Source organism: Salmo salar, chromosome ssa26, assembly GCF_905237065.1.
Source record: "Salmo salar chromosome ssa26, Ssal_v3.1, whole genome shotgun sequence".
Classification (NCBI taxonomy): domain Eukaryota; kingdom Metazoa; phylum Chordata; class Actinopteri; order Salmoniformes; family Salmonidae; genus Salmo; species Salmo salar.
In genome coordinates, this window is record NC_059467.1 from 41,976,846 (window position 1) to 41,997,460 (window position 20,615).

At 41.3% G+C, this 20,615-nt stretch overlaps 3 protein-coding genes across 10 annotated transcripts in view; 2 read left to right on the forward strand and 1 right to left on the reverse strand.

The window, feature by feature from the left end:
* Positions 1–12,577, forward strand: part of LOC106593363 (coronin-2B) — a 115,441-nt gene extending 102,864 nt beyond the window's left edge. For all 4 annotated transcript variants that reach the window (XM_045708777.1, XM_045708775.1, XM_045708778.1 and 1 more), the window contains 9 exons: positions 908–1,057; positions 2,456–2,620; positions 5,390–5,506; positions 5,862–5,966; positions 6,289–6,385; positions 8,240–8,352; positions 8,615–8,705; positions 8,884–9,023; positions 10,702–12,577. In XM_045708777.1, coding sequence (XP_045564733.1) covers positions 908–1,057; positions 2,456–2,620; positions 5,390–5,506; positions 5,862–5,966; positions 6,289–6,385; positions 8,240–8,352; positions 8,615–8,705; positions 8,884–9,023; positions 10,702–10,842 — 1,119 coding nt within the window. In that variant the 3' untranslated portion in view covers positions 10,843–12,577. The remainder of the gene's footprint in view (positions 1–907; positions 1,058–2,455; positions 2,621–5,389; positions 5,507–5,861; positions 5,967–6,288; positions 6,386–8,239; positions 8,353–8,614; positions 8,706–8,883; positions 9,024–10,701) is intronic.
* LOC106562703 (uncharacterized) lies at positions 11,116–12,577 on the forward strand. 2 transcript variants are annotated; one of them, XM_045708784.1, is made up of 2 exons: positions 11,116–11,751; positions 11,839–12,577. In XM_045708784.1, exons 1-2 carry the CDS (start codon positions 11,116–11,118, stop codon positions 11,914–11,916), a joined length of 714 nt encoding a protein of 237 aa, XP_045564740.1. In that variant the 3' UTR covers positions 11,917–12,577. The 2 variants fall into 2 exon arrangements, with proteins under 2 accessions (XP_045564740.1, XP_045564739.1); XM_045708783.1 differs by having other exon boundaries at positions 11,116–11,502; positions 11,533–12,577.
* An 871-nt stretch (positions 12,578–13,448) lies between these two features.
* LOC106587733 (acidic leucine-rich nuclear phosphoprotein 32 family member A) lies at positions 13,449–20,095 on the reverse strand. 4 transcript variants are annotated; one of them, XM_045708780.1, is made up of 8 exons: positions 19,749–20,095; positions 18,607–18,686; positions 16,179–16,328; positions 15,932–16,054; positions 15,528–15,723; positions 15,125–15,237; positions 14,797–14,845; positions 13,449–14,636 (listed from the first exon to the last, which is right to left on the reverse strand). In XM_045708780.1, exons 1-8 carry the CDS (start codon positions 19,798–19,800, stop codon positions 14,572–14,574), a joined length of 828 nt encoding a protein of 275 aa, XP_045564736.1. In that variant the 5' UTR covers positions 19,801–20,095; the 3' UTR covers positions 13,449–14,571. The 4 variants fall into 4 exon arrangements, with proteins under 4 accessions (XP_045564736.1, XP_045564735.1, XP_045564737.1 ...); XM_045708779.1 differs by having other exon boundaries at positions 13,449–14,639; positions 19,749–20,094; XM_045708781.1 differs by lacking the exon at positions 19,749–20,095 and having other exon boundaries at positions 13,449–14,639; positions 18,607–18,836.
* Between the last annotated feature and the right edge of the window lie 520 nt (positions 20,096–20,615).

Consider the following 20,615-nt stretch of genomic DNA (forward strand, 5'->3'; position numbering starts at 1 on the left):
ACTTAGTGTATGTAAACTTCTGACCCACTGGAATTGTGATACAGTGAATTATAAGTGAAATAATCTGTCTATAAACAATTGTTGGAAAAATTACTTGTGTCATGCACAAAGTAGATGTCCTAACTGACTTGCCAAAACTATAGTTTATTAACAAGAAATATGTGGAGTGGTTGAAAAATGAGTTTTAATGACTCCAACCTAAGTGTATGTAAACTCCCGACTTCAACTGTATGTTAGTTCTGCATCCCGTAGTACTTTCACTTATTATAGGATAATCTCCTCAGTACATCACTGAGCTCCCTCACAGAGCTCCCTCACAGAGCTCCGTCACAGAGCTACCTCACAGAGCTCCCTCACAGAGCTCCCTAACAGAGCTCCCTCACAGTGCTCCATCACAGAGCTCCATCACATAGCTCCCTCACAGAGCTCCCTCACAGAGCTACATCACAGAGCTACATAACAGAGTTCCCTCACAGAGCTCCATCACAGATTATATGGTCTATTTTACATCAAGTATACAGCAGCTCCCTATGCTGACATCTTCAATACACACATACAAACTGTCAATCTGATCACAAATAGGATCATGATTACATTGGAGAGACGAGTATATGACTGGCTAAAGTATCAAAGGTCTAAACGTTAGGTTGACATTGAAGTATCAAAGGTACTCTAACAAAGAATGAAACAGTAATTCAAATGAATTTTGTGAATTTGTTTACTAAAGATTATGCTAATTGTGTTTGTGTGTGTGTGTGTTCATGTGTACGTGCATGTGTGTGTGTGTGTGTGTGTGTGTGTGTGTGTGTGTGTGTGTGTGTGTGTGTGTGTGTGTGTGTGTGTGTGTGTGTGTGTGGTGTGTGTGTGTGTGTGTACTTGTGTGTGTGTGTACTTGTGTGTGTGCCAGGTACGAGTATGGGAGATCCCAGAGGGAGGGCTGAGGCGAAATATGACAGAGGCCATGATGGAGCTGTATGGACACAGCAGGCGTGTGGGTCTCATCGAGTGGCACCCCACCAGCAGTGGAATCCTCTTCAGCGCTGGCTATGACTATAAGGTATCATCACAGATCACTGGCTATGACTGTAAGGTATTATCACAGATCACTAGCTATGGCTTTAAGGTATCATCACAGATCACTAGCTATGGCTTTAAGGTATCATCACAGATCACTGGCTACGGCTTTAAGGTATCATCACAGATCACTAGCTATGACTGTAAGGTATCATCACAGATCACTGGCTACGACTGTAAGGTATCATCACAGATCACTGGCTACGACTGTAAGGTATCATCACAGATCACTGGCTACGACTGTAAGGTATCATCACAGATCACTGGCTACGATTGTAAGGTATCATCACAGATCACTGGCTACGACTGTAAGGTATCATCACAGATCACTGGCTACGACTGTAAGGTATCATCACAGATCACTGGCTACGACTGTAAGGTATCATCACAGATCACTGGCTACGACTGTAAGGTATCATCACAGATCACTGGCTACGACTGTAAGGTATCATCACAGATCACTGGCTACGACTGTAAGGTATCATCACAGATCACTGGCTACGACTGTAAGGTATCATCACAGATCACTGGCTATGACTGTAAGGTATCATCACAGATCACTGGCTATGACTGTAAGGTATCATCACAGATCACTGGCTATGACTGTAAGGTATCATCACAGATCACTGGCTATGACTGTAAGGTATCATCACAGATCACTGGCTATGACTGTAAGGTATCATCACAGATCACTGGCTATGACTGTAAGGTATCATCACAGATCACTGGCTATGACTGTAAGGTATCATCACAGATCACTGGCTATGACTGTAAGGTATCATCACAGATCACTGGCTACGACTGTAAGGTATCATCACAGATCACTGGCTACGACTGTAAGGTATCATCACAGATCACTGGCTACGACTGTAAGGTATCATCACAGATCACTGGCTACGACTGTAAGGTATCATCACAGATCACTGGCTATGACTGTAAGGTATCATCACAGATCACTGGCTATGACTGTAAGGTATCATCACAGATCACTGGCTATGACTGTAAGGTATCATCACAGATCACTGGCTATGACTGTAAGGTATCATCACAGATCACTGGCTATGACTGTAAGGTATCATCACAGATCACTGGCTATGACTGTAAGGTATCATCACAGATCACTGGCTATGACTGTAAGGTATCATTACAGATCACTGGCTATGACTGTAAGGTATCATCACAGATCACTGGCTATGACTGTAAGGTATACACAACAGGGTCATATTCATTAGCGCACAGCGTAGCACAACGTAACAAAACTATTTTAACGAAAATAAAATGTGTTTTTATTTGAGTTCAGGGTAGTCTTTCCCCATTTCACTCCCTTTTCTTCGAAGATCAGATCTGACAGTTGATATGATTCCCTGCCTGTCCCATCCAGATCCTGATCTGGAACCTGGAGATAGGTGAGCCGGTGAAGATGATCGACTGTCACTCTGACGTCATCGTGTGTATGTCCTTCAACACAGACGGCAGCCTGCTGGCCACCAGCTGTAAGGACAAGAAGCTGCGTGTCATCGAGCCCCGCTCCGGGAGAGTCTTACAGGTCAGTCTTACAGCGGGCAGAGAAAGTTTCACTATTTACCTCCTTTACAGAGACAAGGTTTCACTATTTACCTCCTTTACAGAGACAAGGTTTCACTATTTACCTCCTTTACAGAGACAAGGTTTCACTATTTACCTCCTTTACAGAGACAAGGTTTCACTATTTACTTCCTTTACAGAGACAAGGTTTCACTATTTACTTTGTTTACAGAGACAAGGTTTCACTATTTACCTCCTTCACAGAGACAAGGTTTTACTATTTACCTCCTTTACAGAGACAAGCTTTCACTATTTACCTCCTTTACAGAGATAAGGTTTCACTATTTACCTCCTTTACAGAGACAAGGTTTCACTATTTACCTCCTTTACAGAGATAAGGTTTCACTATTTACTTTGTTTACAGAGACAAGGTTTCACTATTTAATTTGTTTACAGAGACAAGATTCACTATTTACCTACTTCACAGAGACAAGTTTTCACTATTTACCTCCTACACAGAGACAAGGTTTCACTATTTACCTCCTTCACAGACACAAGGTTTCACTATTTACTTTGTTTACAGAGACAAGTTTCACTATTTACCTCCTTCACAAAGACAAGGTTTCACTATTTACCTCCTTCACAGAGACAAGGTTTCACTATTTACTTTGTTTACAGAGACAAGTTTCACTATTTACTTTGTTTACAGAGACAAGGTTTTACTATTTACCTCCTTTACAGAGACAAGGTTTCACTATTTACCTCCTTCACAGAGATTAATGTTTCACTATTTACCTCCTTCACAGAGACAAGGTTTCACTATTTACCTCCTTCACAGACACAAGGTTTCACTATTTACTTTGTTTACAGAGACAAGTTTCACTTTTTACCTCCTTCACAAAGACAAGGTTTCACTATTTACCTCCTTCACAGAGACAAGGTTTCACTATTTACTTTGTTTACAGAGACAAGTTTCACTATTTACTTTGTTTACAGAGACAAGGTTTTACTATTTACCTCCTTTACAGAGACAAGGTTTCACTATTTACTTTGTTTACAGAGACATGGTTTCACTATTTACTTTGTTTACAGAGACAAGGTTTTACTATTTACGTCCTTTACAGAGACAAGGTTTCACTATTTATTTCGAGACAAGGTTTCATTACTTTTTTACAGAGACAGTTTCACTATTTACTTTGTTTACAGAGACAAGGTTTTACTATTTACGTCCTTTACAGAGACAAGGTTTCATTATTTACTTTGTTTACAGAGACAAGGTTTCACTATTTATCTATTTTACTGAGACAAGGTTTCACTATGTATCTCCTTTACAGAGACAAGGTTTCACTATGTATCTCCTTTACAGAGTACATCTAAACGAGTGAATATAATGCCCCATTACAGTAGAGTCTCTTTGTGTTTGTTCCCAACATTTAGAGTGAATATAATGCCCCATTACAGTAGTCTCTTTGTGTTTGTTCCCAACATTTAGAGTGAATATAATGCCCCATTACAGTAGAGTCTCTGTGTGATTGTTCCCCACATTTAGAGTGAATATAATGCCCCATTACAGTAGAGTCTCTGTGTGATTGTTCCCCACATTTAGACTGAATATAATGCCCCATTACAGTAGAGTCTCTGTGTGATTGTTCCCCACATTTAGAGTGAATATAATGCCCCATTACAGTAGAGTCTCTGTGTGATTGTTCCCCACATTTAGAGTGAATATAATGCCCCATTACAGTAGAGTCTCTGTGTGATTGTTCCCCACATTTAGAGTGAATATAATGCCCCATTACATTAGAGTCTCTGTGTGATTGTTCCCCACATTTAGAGTGAATATAATGCCCCATTACAGTAGAGTCTCTGTGTGATTGTTCCCCACATTTAGAGTGAATATAATGCCCCATTACAGTAGAGTCTCTGTGTGATTGTTCTCCACATTTAGAGTGAATATAATGCCCCGTTACAGTAGTCTCTGTGTGATTGTTCCCACATTTAGAGTGAATATAATGCCCCATTACAGTAGAGTCTCTGTGTGATTGTTCTCCACATTTAGAGTGAATATAATGCCCCGTTACAGTAGTCTCTGTGTGATTGTTCCCACATTTAGAGTGAATATAATGCCCAATTACAGTAGAGTCTCTGTGTGATTGTTCCCCACATTTAGAGTGAATATAATGCCCCATTACAGTAGAGTCTCTGTGTGATTGTTCCCCACATTTAGAGTGAATATAATGCCCCATTACAGTAGAGTCTCTGTGTGATTGTTCCCCACATTTAGAGTGAATATAATGCCCCATTACAGTAGAGTCTCTGTGTGATTGTTCCCCACATTTAGAGTGAATATAATGCCCCATTACAGTAGAGTCTCTGTGTGATTGTTCCCCACATTTAGAGTGAATATAATGCCCCATTACAGTAGAGTTTCTGTGTGATTGTTCCCCACATTTAGAGTGAATATAATGCCCCATTACAGTAGTCTCTGTGTGATTGTTCCCACATTTAGAGTGAATATAATGCCCCGTTACAGTAGAGTTTCTGTGTGATTGTTCCCCACCTTTAGAGTGAATATAATGCCCCATTACAGTAGAGTCTCTGTGTGATTGTTCCCCACATTTAGAGTGAATATAATGCCCCATTACAGTAGAGTCTCTGTGTGATTGTTCCCCACATTTAGAGTGAATATAATGCCCCATTACAGTAGAGTCTCTGTGTGATTGTTCCCCACATTTAGAGGGAATATAATGCCCCGTTACAGTAGAGTCTTTGTGTGATTGTTCCCCACCAGCACGCCAGCTGTAAGAACCACAGGGTGAACAGAGTGGTGTTTCTGGGCAACATGAAGCGGCTGCTGACAACAGGTGTGTCCCGGTGGAACACCAGACAGATTGCACTGTGGGATCAGGTGAGGCAGCCGGGGACCCTTGCTGAGATGTGGGGCTGTATGTGTCCCCTTGGGTTTGTGTGTGTGTGTGTGTGTGTGTGTGTGTGTGTGTGTGTGTGTGTGTGTGTGTGTGTGTGTGTGTGTGTGTGTGTGTGTGTGTGTGTGTGTGTGTGTGTGTGTGCGACTGCACTTGTGTGTATATCCTCAATTAAGGATTATGTGTGTCCTTATTAGTATGTGTTCAGGAACAATGTCTGATCCCTGTGTGTGTGTGTGTGTGTGTGTGTGTGTGTGTGTGTGTGTGTGTGTGTGTGTGTGTGTGTGTGTGTGTGTGTGTGTGTGTGTGTGTGTGTGTGTGTTTTTTGTGGTCCCACAGGAGGACCTGTCTATGCCCATGGTAGAAGAGGAGATAGACGGTCTCTCAGGGCTGCTGTTTCCTTTCTATGATGCAGACACACACATGCTGTACCTGGCAGGAAAGGTGAGCACTACCCCTTACACAACACAATGAATAGTGTGGATTCTTTTTTTAAAGACAAATTAGTCCTTTGATTGGTTTAGGTAGATGTGAGACGTCATTTGATTAGTTTAAGTAGATGTGAGACCATTGTGTATGCAAAACGTTAACTCATTAACCAAAAATATTCTTAAATAGTATTTTATATTCCCTGATTCAATGATGGTATTCCCTTTCTGTTTCATCAACAAGCCCTGTCAGTAACAGTGAAGGTAAAACATATATGTACATGTATTGGAAGACATCTGGGTCAGATAGTAAACAAACACATCCATTCCATTCACAGGGCGATGGCAACATCCGTTACTATGAGATCACCACAGAGAAGCCCTACCTGCAGTATCTCATGGAGTTCCGCTCCCCTGCCCCACAGAAAGGCCTTGGTAAGTGACAGACTCACCGGGGCCTGACCCTTACAGACAGAGACCAAGGGTTTGGGTTTGTTTGCTCAGCCACATCTTAGCTTTCATTCAGTAATGTTGTTGGTCTTTTTCTGAGTGAAAAATCTATGGAAATGTCATCAATGATTTTAAAAAGTCAAGTTATACAGTAATATCACTATGGTAATATCTAAGGTAATGTTATACAATAACATCACTATGGTGATATCTAAGGTAATGTTATACAGTAACAGGACTATGGTGATGTCTAAGGTAATGTTATACAGTAACAGGACTATGGTGATGTCTAAGGTAATGTTATACAGTAACAGGACTATGGTGATGTCTAAGGTAATGTTATACAGTAACAGGTCTAAGGTAATGTTATACAGTAACAGGACTATGGTGATATCTAAGGTAATGTTATACAGTAACAGGACTATGGTGATGTCTAAGGTAATGTTATACAGTAACAGGACTATGGTGATGTCTAAGGTAATGTTATACAGTAACAGGTCTAAGGTAATATTATACAGTAACAAGACTATGGTGATATCTAAGGTAATGTTATACAGTAACAGGACTATGGTGATGTCTAAGGTAATGTTATACAGTAACATCACTATGGTGATGTCTAAGGTAATGTTATACAGTAACAGGACTATGGTGATGTCTAAGGTAATGTTATACAGTAACATCACTATGGTGATGTCTAAGGTAATGTTATACAGTAACAGGACTATGGTGATGTCTAAGGTAATGTTATACAGTAACAGGACTATGGTGATGTCTAAGGTAATGTTATACAGTAACAGGACTATGGTGATGTCTAAGGTAATGTTATACAGTAACAGGACTATGGTGATGTCTAAGGTAATGTTATACAGTAACAGGACTATGGTGATGTCTAAGGTAATGTTATACAGTAACAGGACTATGGTGATATCTAAGGTAATGTTATACAGTAACAGGACTATGGTGATATCTAAGGTAATGTTATACAGTAACAGGACTATGGTGATGTCTAAGGTAATGTTATACAGTAACAGGTCAAAGGTGATGTTATACAGCAACAGGACTATGGTGATGTCTAAGGTGATGTTATACAGCAACAGGACTATGGTGATATCTAAGGTAATGTTATACAGTAACAGGACTATGGTGATATCTAAGGTAATGTTATACAGTAACATCACTATGGTGATGTCTAAGGTAATGTTATACAGTAACATCACTATGGTGATGTCTAAGGTAATGTTATACAGTAACAGGACTATGGTGATGTCTAAGGTAATGTTATACAGTAACAGGACTATGGTGATGTTTAAGATAATGTTATACAGTAACAGGACTATGGTGATGTCTAAGGTAATGTTATACAGTAACAGGACTATGGTGATGTCTAAGGTAATGTTATACAGTAACATCACTATGGTGATATCTAAGGTAATGTTATACAGTAACAGGACTATGGTGATATCTTAGGTAATGTTATACAGTAACATCACTATGGTGATGTCTAAGGTAATGTTATACAGTAACATCACTATGGTTATGTCTAAGGTAATGTTATACAGTAACAGGACTATGGTGATGTCTAAGGTAATGTTATACAGTAACAGGACTATGGTGATGTCTAAGGTAATGTTATACAGTAACAGGACTATGGTGATGTTTAAGGTAATGTTATACAGTAACAGGACTATGGTGATGTCTAAGGTAATGTTATACAGTAACAGGACTATGGTGATGTCTAAGGTAATGTTATACAGTAACAGGACTATGGTGATGTCTAAGGTAATGTTATACAGTAACAGGACTATGGTGATGTCTAAGGTACCTCCATTCCCTCCTCAGGTGTGATGCCTAAACATGGGCTGGACGTAACGGCCTGCGAGGTGTTTCGCTTCTACAAGCTGGTGACGCTGAAGGGGCTGATCGAGCCCATCTCCATGATAGTACCAAGAAGGGTCAGTGTCAGTGGGGATGCCCTTCTCCCTCTCACTTCATATAGCAGTGTTTCTCAATCCATTCCCGGAAAGACCTTAGGGTGTGTGCACATATTTGTTACAGCCCTGCACTAACATACCTCATTAATCTAATCCAGGGCAGTTGAATCAGATTGAATGTTGAATCAGTGCAGGGTTGGAACAAACATGTGCACCCTTGGGAAGAAACAGTGATCTTAAAGTATTGGAACATGCTCTCACTCTGTCTCTCCTGGTGTTGCAGTCAGAGACGTACCAGGAGGACATCTATCCAATGACGGCAGGGACCGAGCCTGCCCTCTCAGCCAATGACTGGTTGAGTGGTATCAACCGAGGTACAGTGCACGCCACATGTCTTTAGTTTGAATGTTCAGTACACCTTCTGATATAGTCCTAGTAGTGGGAGAGGAAATGTTTACATCAATATATAGTGTATGTGTGTAGTTGTACGTAGCACATTTTAATGAAGTTTGTGTGTGTGTGTGTGCGTGTGTGTGCGTTGCGTGCGTGCAGACCCAGTGTTAATGTCCCTGAAGAAGGGCTACCAGAAGCCCAACCAGCTGGTGTTCAAGGCACCGGTGAAGGAAAAGAAAGGTGTGGTGGTCAACGGCATTGACCTGCTGGAAAATGTGCCACCCAGGACAGAGAACGAGGTGTGTTCATCAGATAACTTTGGATGGAGATATGGGTGGGTGAATGGATGAATGAAAAGAAAAGGGAGAGAAGGAAGAAGGTTGGTTGGTGGGTGGTGAGTGTATTAAACACTACTTGGAATGGGGTGCAAATGCTCAAATTACTTCCTAAGCACATTTACAAACTATGGTCTATAGCCTGTTATCTTTGTGGTCCTGATCCCTCTATTCTGTAGTTCCTGGGGATGTTCTACAGGACGCTATATGACCCTGATCCCTCTGTTCTGTAGTTCCTGAGGATGTTCTACAGGACGCTATATGACCCTGATCCCTCTGTTCTGTAGTTCCTGGGGATGTTCTACAGGACGCTATATGACCCTGATCCCTCTATTCTGTACTTCCTGGGGATGTTCTCCAGGACGCTATATGACCCTGATCCCTCTATTCTGTAGTTCCTGGGGATGTTCTACAGGACGCTATATGACCCTGATCCCTCTATTCTGTAGTTCCTGGGGATGTTCTCCAGGACGCTATATGACCCTGATCCCTCTGTTCTGTAGTTCCTGGGGATGTTCTACAGGACGCTATATGACCCTGATCCCTCTATTCTGTAGTTCCTGGGGATGTTCTACAGGACGCTATATGACCCTGATCCCTCTGTTCTGTAGTTCCTGGGGATGTTCTACAGGACGCTATATGACCCTGATCCCTCTGTTCTGTAGTTCCTGGGGATGTTCTACAGGACGCTATATGACCCTGATCCCTCTGTTCTGTAGTTCCTGGGGATGTTCTACAGGACGCTATATGACCCTGATCCCTCTGTTCTGTAGTTCCTGGGGATGTTCTCCAGGACGCTATATGACCCTGATCCCTCTATTCTGTAGTTCCTGGGGATGTTCTACAGGACGCTATATGACCCTGATCCCTCTGTTCTGTAGTTCCTGGGGATGTTCTACAGGACGCTATATGACCCTGATCCCTCTGTTCTGTAGTTCCTGGGGATGTTCTACAGGACGCTATATGACCCTGATCCCTCTGTTCTGTAGTTCCTGGGGATGTTCTACAGGACGCTATATGACCCTGATCCCTCTGTTCTGTAGTTCCTGGGGATGTTCTACAGGACGCTATATGACCCTGATCCCTCTGTTCTGTAGTTCCTGGGGATGTTCTACAGGACGCTATATGACCCTGATCCCTCTGTTCTGTAGTTCCTGGGGATGTTCTACAGGACGCTATATGACCCTGATCCCTCTGTTCTGTAGTTCCTGGGGATGTTCTCCAGGACGCTATATGACCCTGATCCCTCTATTCTGTAGTTCCTGGGGATGTTCTACAGGACGCTATATGACCCTGATCCCTCTGTTCTGTAGTTCCTGGGGATGTTCTACAGGACGCTATATGACCCTGATCCCTCTGTTCTGTAGTTCCTGGGGATGTTCTACAGGACGCTATATGACCCTGATCCCTCTATTCTGTAGTTCCTGGGGATGTTCTACAGGACGCTATATGACCCTGATCCCTCTGTTCTGTAGTTCCTGGGGATGTTCTACAGGACGCTATATGACCCTGATCCCTCTGTTCTGTAGTTCCTGAGGATGTTCTACAGGACGCTATATGACCCTGATCCCTCTGTTCTGTAGTTCCTGGGGATGTTCTACAGGACGCTATATGACCCTGATCCCTCTGTTCTGTTCTGTAGCTACTGAGGATGTTCTTCAGGCAGCAGGAGGAGCTGAGAAAGCTGAAGGAGGAGCTGAACACCAAGGACGTTAAAATACGCCAGCTGGAGCTGGAACTCAACAACCTGAGGAACGTCAGCCCCGTTGGAAACAATGTCTGACCTCTGATCTCTAGCTTATGGCACCACCACCACCACGCCACGTCCAACGTCCTCCCTCCCTTTCATCGTGTATCATTTGTACTTCTTGTTGCAATTGATAATGTAATAGCCACCGGATAATGTAAATACTGATTATAACGTTTGTGTAACAGTTTTTGTTATCGATAATGTAATCATATTGACATCACTGTTAAATCCCTCAGTTGATAACATAATAACCAACTGGTAATGTAATTTATTGTTATAAGATTTTTTTTTTATTCTGTTCCATTGATGTATCCTGATATCCGGTTTGGCTTCATTATGATTAGTTATTACATCATCAGTCGCAATACACCCCTCCCCCCTACTGCAGAGCACCATCAGTGTATCCCAGGGGTCCTCACACCCCACCTGCCATGCCCCTCTGAGTCCACGTGGCAAAGCCTTTGTCATCGCCCAGAAATGCCACCCCCAAATCCTCCAACCTCCACCCTGCCATCACCAGAGACTACCCTGGGGAAAGAGATTGACTTCCCCCTTCTCCCCCAATCCTCCCCCATGGTCTACCCACTGCAAACCAACTCACAGCAAAGCTGCAACATCTCAACCTCCCAATGGAAGAGTCTTCTACTAGTTCCAACTACTGTGGATGATGAGTTTTACAGGGACATGAATGAAGATGATGAGTTTTACAGGGACATGAATGAGGATGATGAGTTTTACAGGGACATGAATGAGGATGAGTTTTACAGGGACATGAATGAAGATGATGAGTTTTACAGGGACATGAATGAAGATGAGTTTTACAGGGACATGAATGAGGATGAGTTTTACAGGGACATGAATGAGGATGATGAGTTTTACAGGGACATGAATGAAGATGATGAGTTTTACAGGGACATGAATGAGGATGAGTTTTACAGGGACATGAATGAAGATGATGAGTTTTACAGGGACATGAATGAAGATGATGAGTTTTACAGGGACATGAATGAGGATGAGTTTTACAGGGACATGAATGAGGATGATGAGTTTTACAGGGACATGAATGAGGTGTATTTCAAGACAGTTTTTTTTCTTCATCTCTCCTAAGAATGTGTTGTCTGTAAAAAGCTGCAGCTCTGGCTCAGACTGGCATACAGCAACCCAAATGTAGTCTTAACGGGCAGTTTGTCTGTCGCCTCAGTCATTATCTTTAGGAGAAGTTTTGTTGGAAAATGTATTATTGTTACTATTTATTTGTTATATTTGATGTTTTTGCTAACTCTTTATGCAGAACATTCATCTCATGTCTTTGGGAGAAATCGTGGTCATGAAAATGATAGCTGACACACTTGTGATTGAATTATGTTTTCACACAGATGGTGGCAATTTGGCTGAGACCGTATACTAAAAAAGATTCAGTATTTTCTTGATTGAATCGATACATTACTAAATCTGGTAAATTGGAATATTAGTTAACATGAAATTAGGTTATGTACGTAAAACAGTACATCAAACCGAAATATTAATACAATATTTGTCTTTATACCTTTCAGCTATGAATATTCTATTTAAGAAAGTTACCAACATTGTTAATCTGTGGTATTCCACATGATCCATTCCACTCAAGTTAAGACTGAGATTTCCTGTAGTTCTGGTTACCTATACTATACCTCTACAGAGGAATCATTATTTGTACCATTGTCATAATATTGTCATAATCGGTAACATACTCTGCAGGGGTTGACTGACTAAATGAATGAAACAGCAATATTACTTACACAAGGTAATTATTTACATCTTTAACCCTAACATATACCTTGTAAAGACCCCCCTCAAATGTTATACTGTAATAGTGTGTCCTTATCCAATGAAGACACCAAGAAAACAAATGTAGGTACAGTAGCGTGCTTGCCAGGTGTTACATTTTGCTTTAGCCAACTCCTCTGGCATTCGTTGTCGTGCCATATGGACATTGGAGAAGTTGCCTTAAGCTCTTACAGGTGTGGGTGGCTAGCACCAGACTATAGGCACAGCACCCTGTGGGCATCTAGTCTGGCAACAGTGAAGGTGAACATGGTGGATAAGGTCAGGTCAGCCCGTAGAGAATGACAGAGGTCTCAAGTGGCCTAAAGGAGGGGATTCACAGTGTGTTGCACTGTGAAGCTGCAGCAGTATGCAAGGTGAGTGAAAAGCGCTGCAGTATTGTTTTGAATGGGAGGATAACTAACCATTTGGTGGAGATGATGATGATGATGGCATATAGGTGTAGTAAATACTGGTCGACGACCATCTAAATGCCTAATTGTACTATGTGCTGATGAAACTGCAGAATGACAATTCTCTCAGAAAGACAGAACATTGTACTGTGTCAGTTAGCCTACAATATATCCTGTTTCACCTCATTGATCTACAAGTCCCAACAACTAATATCAATTTGTTAAGTTAATGCAGAGTGGATAAACCAGATAATTCCCTTTTAGCATGAACTACCTGGATTCTCCACATGATGTCAGTAGTAGGCTACAGTACATTAGGAAGCAGGTACAATGTAGCACAAGCATCTGAGATTATCAAAAATGCTGTCAACTATTAAATGACGATGTAAGCAATTCAAAAAGATCACAAACCACAACTTGTATAAAAAAAAAATATTTATTGAAGTGAAAGGGAGAAAATCAAAAGTTTGTCTCATGGTAAGGTATTAGCTTTGATGACAGTTGGTTAAACATGTAAGGGGAACATGACTGAGGTAGGCCTATCTGACCATGAACTGCCTTATAGTTTAAGAAAAGAAAATGCAAAAGGTGTTTTCTTTGCACATTGCCCAGCGGTGTATTATATAGGTGGGGAACGAATATGTACTTGAAGAGTTGGACAGCAATAACAAATTTGGATTCAGTGAGTATTTCTGTGAATATAATTTGGTGAAAATGGAAATCGTGTACCAGATTCAATTAGCCTATTTTAGGTACGGCTGCACAGATATTCAATATCTTACTACAGTTCATCGTTACAATTAATTAAGTGTAAATGTCTGCCATTATCAAAGAGTAATAGAAAAAAAAATAGATTTGGTCAGTATTTACAAATAACACGTAATTTCCGAACTATCAAAGCTAGGGGAAACATTCTGACAAGGGCAGACATTCTTTACGATGCTTAAAAAGATGCCCTGTATACAGGCCATTCTATGAATGTTTAAACACCCAACCCATGATGAACACAGCACATATAATGATATACGGATGACACCACAAAACGCTTCATGTACACAAAGAAAAAGACACTGAATAAGAAAAGGGTATAGGAAACTGTCATACTTGAAATCCAGTAGTCGACTTTAAAATCTATTTCAGACATGCATTTCTAAAAGGTTTTTGGTAGCTTGTCTCTTTAAATACATAAATCATCATCAGAAATCTGTATACACAGAAGCTATCAATATCACTGAGGAAACAAAACCTTTACAAAGGTTAGAGCTAATAATATTGGACTTTTACAAAATGTTCTCTTCTGCCCTTCCAGTGGTTTGCAGGGGACAGATATGAGTAGAATACAAGGAATCAAAAAGTACAAAAAAAAAAGAAAGAATAATCAAATGTCAACTTGTTTCCTTACACCAACCCTTTCCCCAGCTGGCCCATGACACTACCATGCCTACTGCAATATATGACAACTGACAAATACAGAGGGGTGGGGGGAGACAGGGAATACAAGGTTAAAACAGTCTGATCAGAACATAGCTTGGTGGTGAGCACATCTTCAGTCGTCTTCCTCCTCCTCTGCTTCCTCGTCTAAATCCCTTTTCCTCTTCAGACCTCGCTCCTCTTCTAGGAAAACAAAAGTCAATGGTCACGTTCAACAGGAAAGCATTGAGTTTGGTTTAAGTAGACGTGTTATTTTAAAAATCAGTCCCAACATTAAAGCTACACACGATACTGTGACCATGCACATTTGGTGACAGCAGTGAGATTCCACCACACTCACCTTCATTATCCTCATCACTCTCCTTGCCGTCCAACTCCTCCTCGTCCTCCTAAGAGGAGACAAATGCAGATCAGAATCTCCCTTGTCATGTGCCCTGGGTCATATTCAAATAATGATGTCACAGTGCAGTGGTTGAGATGCACCTTGGGGGTGAAGGGCACCAGGTATTTGCTGGTTTAGCAAACATCAGCCCAGTCTGCATCACTTTAAGGTAGGTATAAGATCATTTTGTGTGGCCCTTTATTCATTTATTGTAAATCATTGAACTTATCATGCAGGCGTCAATCAAGATATAAGTATCATTGCAGCCCCATCCTCAAAGACTCACCTCTCCACTTAGGTCCTCCTCTTCCTCTTCTTCACCTTCATCATCATCATCCTCCTCTTCTTTTCTTGGTAAGGCGTCTTCATCCTCATCCTCATCCTCCTCCTCGTCTACCTCTGCAGTTGAAAATAGAATTAGCCTATTAAGGTGATCAAAAAATGCATAAGGGCCACTACAAAGTTACAATAGTTATAATGCAACTCATTCACTGCAGCCACTTGGTATAATACAGTTGTTACAAAAGGAAACGTTGAACAACATCATGAACATAATTACCATTAGAAAAACACAGAGGTCATGTCAGAGCTCTATGGGTTCATATCCATCTTTTAAATCACAGCCCAATCAGATTATTATTTACCAACATTTGTATATAGTATACAATAGTATGGATCTTAAATCGTACCATCACTGTCATCGTCATCATCCAGTCCCTCCACATAGGCCTCTGCGTCCGAATCTGGCGCCTCCTTGTCGTCTTTGTCATAGCCGTCGAGGTACGTCAACTGGGGGAGGAGCTTGAACACGTTGTCTCTGTAGTCGTTGAGGTTGGTCACCTCGCAGTTGAACAAGTCTAAGCTTTTCAGGGTCTCTAATTTTTTCTGTGAAAGACGAGAAGTCTTGATGATGAAATATGAATATTTAGGCTTTGTTTGTTTTCTTTAATACTGACTACTCCAACTAGATTAAAATATACACTATGGAGGTTTAGTTGCTAATTGTTTACCTCAAAGCTTTACATACAAGTTATGGATATATATACACATACACACACAGAGCTACTACGTTGTCATGACACCCGCTGCATACCAGAGGTTCTATCGTGCTAAGGTCTTTAATTTTGTTGCCACTGAGGTTTAGGTGTGTGAGGTTCGGGCATTTCTCCGCCAGTACTTCCAGCCCACCTGAGATCCTGTTGTCGCTGAGTTCAAGCTGAGGAGAAAATAATGCAACAACTGTATGAGCAGAGTAATCATAACAGGACATCCATAAAACAGATTTTCACTTTACTGCACAAAGTGGTAATAGCATGGCAACAATAATACTTTGTTACTACTTTTTTCAGCTTGTTCAGCTTCGGCAAGTTGGAGACCGACGTCAGCCCAACGTTGATTGTGCTTAGAAATTCCAACTCTTTAAATTCATCTGTGAGGCCCTCAATTTTGCCTTCGTTTGAGCGACAGTTATCAAGCACCAGCTCTTTCACCTGGAAAACAAGAGGAATAGCAAATGTAAAGTGATTCTTTACTCCAAATCTATAACTATGGTATGCCTGTCAGTCCATTTGAGGGAAGGCAGTCCCAAAGCAATGGTGTCTGCATTAAGTCCATTTCTGACAACAGAGGAGGCTGGTGGTAGGAGCTATAGGAGGACGGGCTCATTGGAATGGCCGGAACGGAACGCTATCAAACACATGGAATCCACATGTTTGACTCGGTTCCATTTATTCCATTCCAATGAGCCCGTCCTGTTATAGCTCCTCCCACCAGCCTCCTCTGACACTGGTCTGGTGCAGAAAATGTTACATAACAGATGGTGTGTTGCTTGGGATTTAATGAATTGATCATTTATTAAACATATTCTTCAGAATCTGGGTGGTAGTTTCAGGTAACTTGTTGTTCCACGGATCACTTTTGTAAATACATAGAGGTGATTTCTCACAGGAACGTACATGTAGTAATACATACACATTTAGATTGAACTCACATTAAACATATCTGATGATTATGACAGTACCCAGCTTGTACACTCCTCTGTAATTCCCACGTTTTGGGGTCAGAATGCAGACTAATGTTTTGCACAGGACCGGGATTCTCATTAGCGTCCGTAGAGGACAATGACCAATATTCAGATTTTCTAATTGGTGGTGCTGCTTCTTATATTCCATTGTCGTAGTCCCACAAATTAACCCAACCAGCTCATAGGCAAAACACAGACACCTCTGGTATATTACATTTGGCATGAAAACAACTTCTGTTCACGGTTGAAATGAACATTATGCTGAGTGGACACCATTGGCATTATATTATACCCTGGATTAGACCATCTGTGCTGCTGGTGAGAGCCAAATCCGCAAATTATGCACGTATTACGCACGTAACAAATTCGACTAAATAAGGGGTAAACCACGCACAATGATCGACGTGTGGGTGTATTTGTCGATTTTCATTGCTCTAAAAGCGAAAACAACCTGCTACGAGTCGTGCAATGGGTCATCAAGCGAGTAGGAGGGGCTGCCGATTAGAAGTTGGCTGGGTTGGCAGCAGGCGCAAGAAAACCAATCGTTACATTATGGCTTACTCATAAAGAGTTGACGATTTGGATTGTAGCCTACTGCAATATGTTTAAAGGTATGCAGGAAAAAGTTGTTATCGTTCGTGTTAAATGAACGCACAGCAATGTACACGGTATCTTCGATAGAAACCGTTGCCTTTGTTTCTCGGTAAAATGGCGGCTTGTCCTAGATCTTGAAACTGGAGCACCGCAGCCCGAAATTGCCTGTCGGTTTTTATGTGCTTAGCTTGACAGAAAATTATTCTTATTGTTTGATACTGAAACCAGGGTCAAACTCATCGTTTTTCAACTGGGAATCCAAGCATGCGTATAGTCTATGCAACCAAACGAGCCATAATGTAAAATATTGTAACATGCTTTTTTTGATTTTTATTCGGCAATAGTCTGATATTCTCCGAATGTGCACCTTGTTTAGAATATGAGCCGAGATAATGTTTCTTCACACGTGATAACCTGACCTAAAATCCTAGGACGGACAAAACATTTTCATTGCGGTTTTAAATTAGTTGTGTAGGCTATGCACTTAACGTTACTAATACCTAGACTATTATAACAAATACAAAAAGTAGGCCTAGCCTACCATGCACGGTAAATATAGCCGACCCAACGAACGATACACACGTCTATTTGGCAGTCTAGGAATTAGCCTATCTTTGGATAAACACTCCGTAGACAGACCATTGAGATCGGTTACCAAACCATTTCTAATAGGTATAGCCTGTGCTGCGTAATAAGTTGTGAGCGAGCAATCGCCAGGGTACAAAAATCAAGGACATTTTGTAGCCTATGCATGCGCTAAAATAGTAACGTTAATTGTATGAGAACTGACAATGAATTAGCTGAAAAGAGGCTATGAATGCGCCTTGTTGATGGGAAGGAAAAGGGCGCGTTCAGGACTACAAAGTTACCATCAGGCAATATGGCTCACGCTTGCCTTTTAAATACAGATATGAAAATGAGGTATTGGTGCATTCTCACCAACTGCACTTTCAGACATGCTTCCTTCTAATCGTTTTAAGTTGGCTACGAAGTCTAGAGCGGCAATTACGGTGATAAATATCAGCAACAATGTAACACGAACTGCTCCGGTAATGGCAACATTGCTAACTCGCGAAAAAACTTTGTAACCCTTTGCATATCACACTATCATTAAAACAATTGCAAACAATACGATCTCAACGTTAGCTTACATCAGATGGCGTGCGATTCCGCAATTCTAGATGAATTCTTTTCTTCATATCCATCTTGAGAAAACCAGTCCACCGATTTTCTAAACCAAGTATACAGACGTAAAAGTATTTTTTACTGAAATTGCAACTACTACTCCTTGAACAGACTGCTGTTGTTCATTCAAACTTGATCTCCTCGGTAGGCGGGAATGTGAGTTGGGATTGTCGTCACCATTGACCAATTACAATCGCCAACAAAAAGGGGGACAGGATTTACAAAAGATCACCCACCAATAAAAGGCGATTATAAAATTGGGTGGGGTTTTCTACACAATGTTTGGTTGTATGTTCAGTATTTAAGTTGACATCCAAAGTATGTACACATCAACTCTGTCCATCAGGATTTACTTAGCACACAACTAAATAATGACATTTGGCTTAACAGTGAAGATTCTCCTTAGCAAATAATTTAGATATTGTCAAAATGTTGCCTTCATTTTGAAGTAGGCTATGGACACCTTCAATGATGGGCTAATTACGCACGCAGGTGCGGTGCTTACAATCTTTCAATCGACGTTTTTGACGTCTTCCTCATTTTATCATTGTGTCGGCGAGTCTGCTGCCAACATCATTTTGGCATTGGGCCTTGGCCACAACATAATTATATAAGTACGCCTTTATGCACTACACCCTTGGAAAACTCAAAGCGCAGTTTCCCAACACAGGCTAATGAAGAACGAGCAGCATGCAACTGCGGCAACATCTGGTGACATGTAAGCCTAGCCATAGTGGTTTATGCATGGCCAAACTCCTGTTTTTTTATATCCAAGAATGTGTGGAGTGCAGGATTGTTGCCACCAAAATTTGACACCGAAACCACTCACACATTATAAAGTGGTCGCATCAGAGACCCCCATTGCCGCCATTACATGTGCACGGTTGAAACAATGGTCTCACCACATAACCAGTACGCAATTGTGTAGGTAGGCTACAATAGGCTACATTGACTTCCGCATCTCTTATGAACCAACAATCATGCATTGGTGATGGAGAAAAACAAGGTCACCTGACTTGGCTACGCCGGCGCCATCTTGCCAGCAAAATGCAATACAGTGAAATGTAATTTATTGATGATTAAAACGAACAAAAATCATTAACATTACCTATCATTGAGGTCAGTTCTGTATGGCGCTCCGACATTGCTTTAAAAAGCATGGAAAACGTAAAGCTTTGCGCGCTACTAATTGTTTTTTCTCAAATGCACCGACTTTGCTGGCTTGAGAGAACACATTTCATGAGAATCTGTCGCTCATGTCATGTACATTTCAGGTAATTTCGTTCTCGACAGTCTTCTTCCACTTTCCTGGCCAGTTTCCGCACCGTGCCTGCAGGATCATTTGGAACCATTTTTGGGTATTGCTGTTTGTCGCATTTGCCAGCACCATATTTCCGCTGGGTGTGTCCCTCTGACTATATGCCCTTGTTCTGCCTTGAATGTGAGAAGAGAACTGCATACTGCGTGTTTCTTGTGCGCAGAGCTGTTTTCCACGTCGCTCGACCTTTCCCGCAACCATCTCTCCCTCCCTTGCTCCGAATCGAGCTCAAACGCAAACATTTCCGCTTGAGACTAGGGAGATAGGCAGGCTCGTTTGTAGGAAAATAGCAACATCAGGTAACTATCAGGTCAGGTTGCTCTGATGATGTGTACATTTGTAGCAACATCGTATTATTATCATGCCGTTTCATAGTAGGCTACTTTTGTAAATGCATTTCAAAAAAGCCTACTTGCCTATGAAGAGGAGTGGCCGGTTTTGGTTACACGAGGAATATGTTGCTTAATATAGTGGCCACTTATGTAGCTAAGGCTAAGTTGTAGCCAAACATTCTAAATTCTAGGCTTCTATTACTAAACAGTATAACTCCAGTAGACTACTTTGTAGGAATTACCTTACTACACAGGGATACGACAATTGGAGGAAATGTAAAGTGCATTCACAGGCATACATAATGTAGCCTGTATGCTATCTTTA

Excerpts from the sequence above, each read along its gene's own strand:
- LOC106587733 (XM_045708779.1), bottom strand. The coding sequence starts at position 19,800 with ATGCTTTTTAAAGCAATGTCGGAGCGCCATACAGAACTGACCTCAATG. Across the intron at positions 16,055-16,178 it reads AGCTGAACAAGCTGAAAAAA|CTTGAACTCAGCGACAACAG; the intron begins GTAGTAACAAAG and ends TTTTCTCCTCAG. Across the intron at positions 14,640-14,796 it reads GAGTGATGAGGATAATGAAG|AAGAGGAGCGAGGTCTGAAG; the intron begins GTGAGTGTGGTG and ends TTGTTTTCCTAG.
- LOC106562703 (XM_045708783.1), top strand. The coding sequence starts at position 11,116 with ATGTATCCTGATATCCGGTTTGGCTTCATTATGATTAGTTATTACATC. Across the intron at positions 11,503-11,532 it reads TTTACAGGGACATGAATGAA|GATGATGAGTTTTACAGGGA; the intron begins GATGATGAGTTT and ends GACATGAATGAG.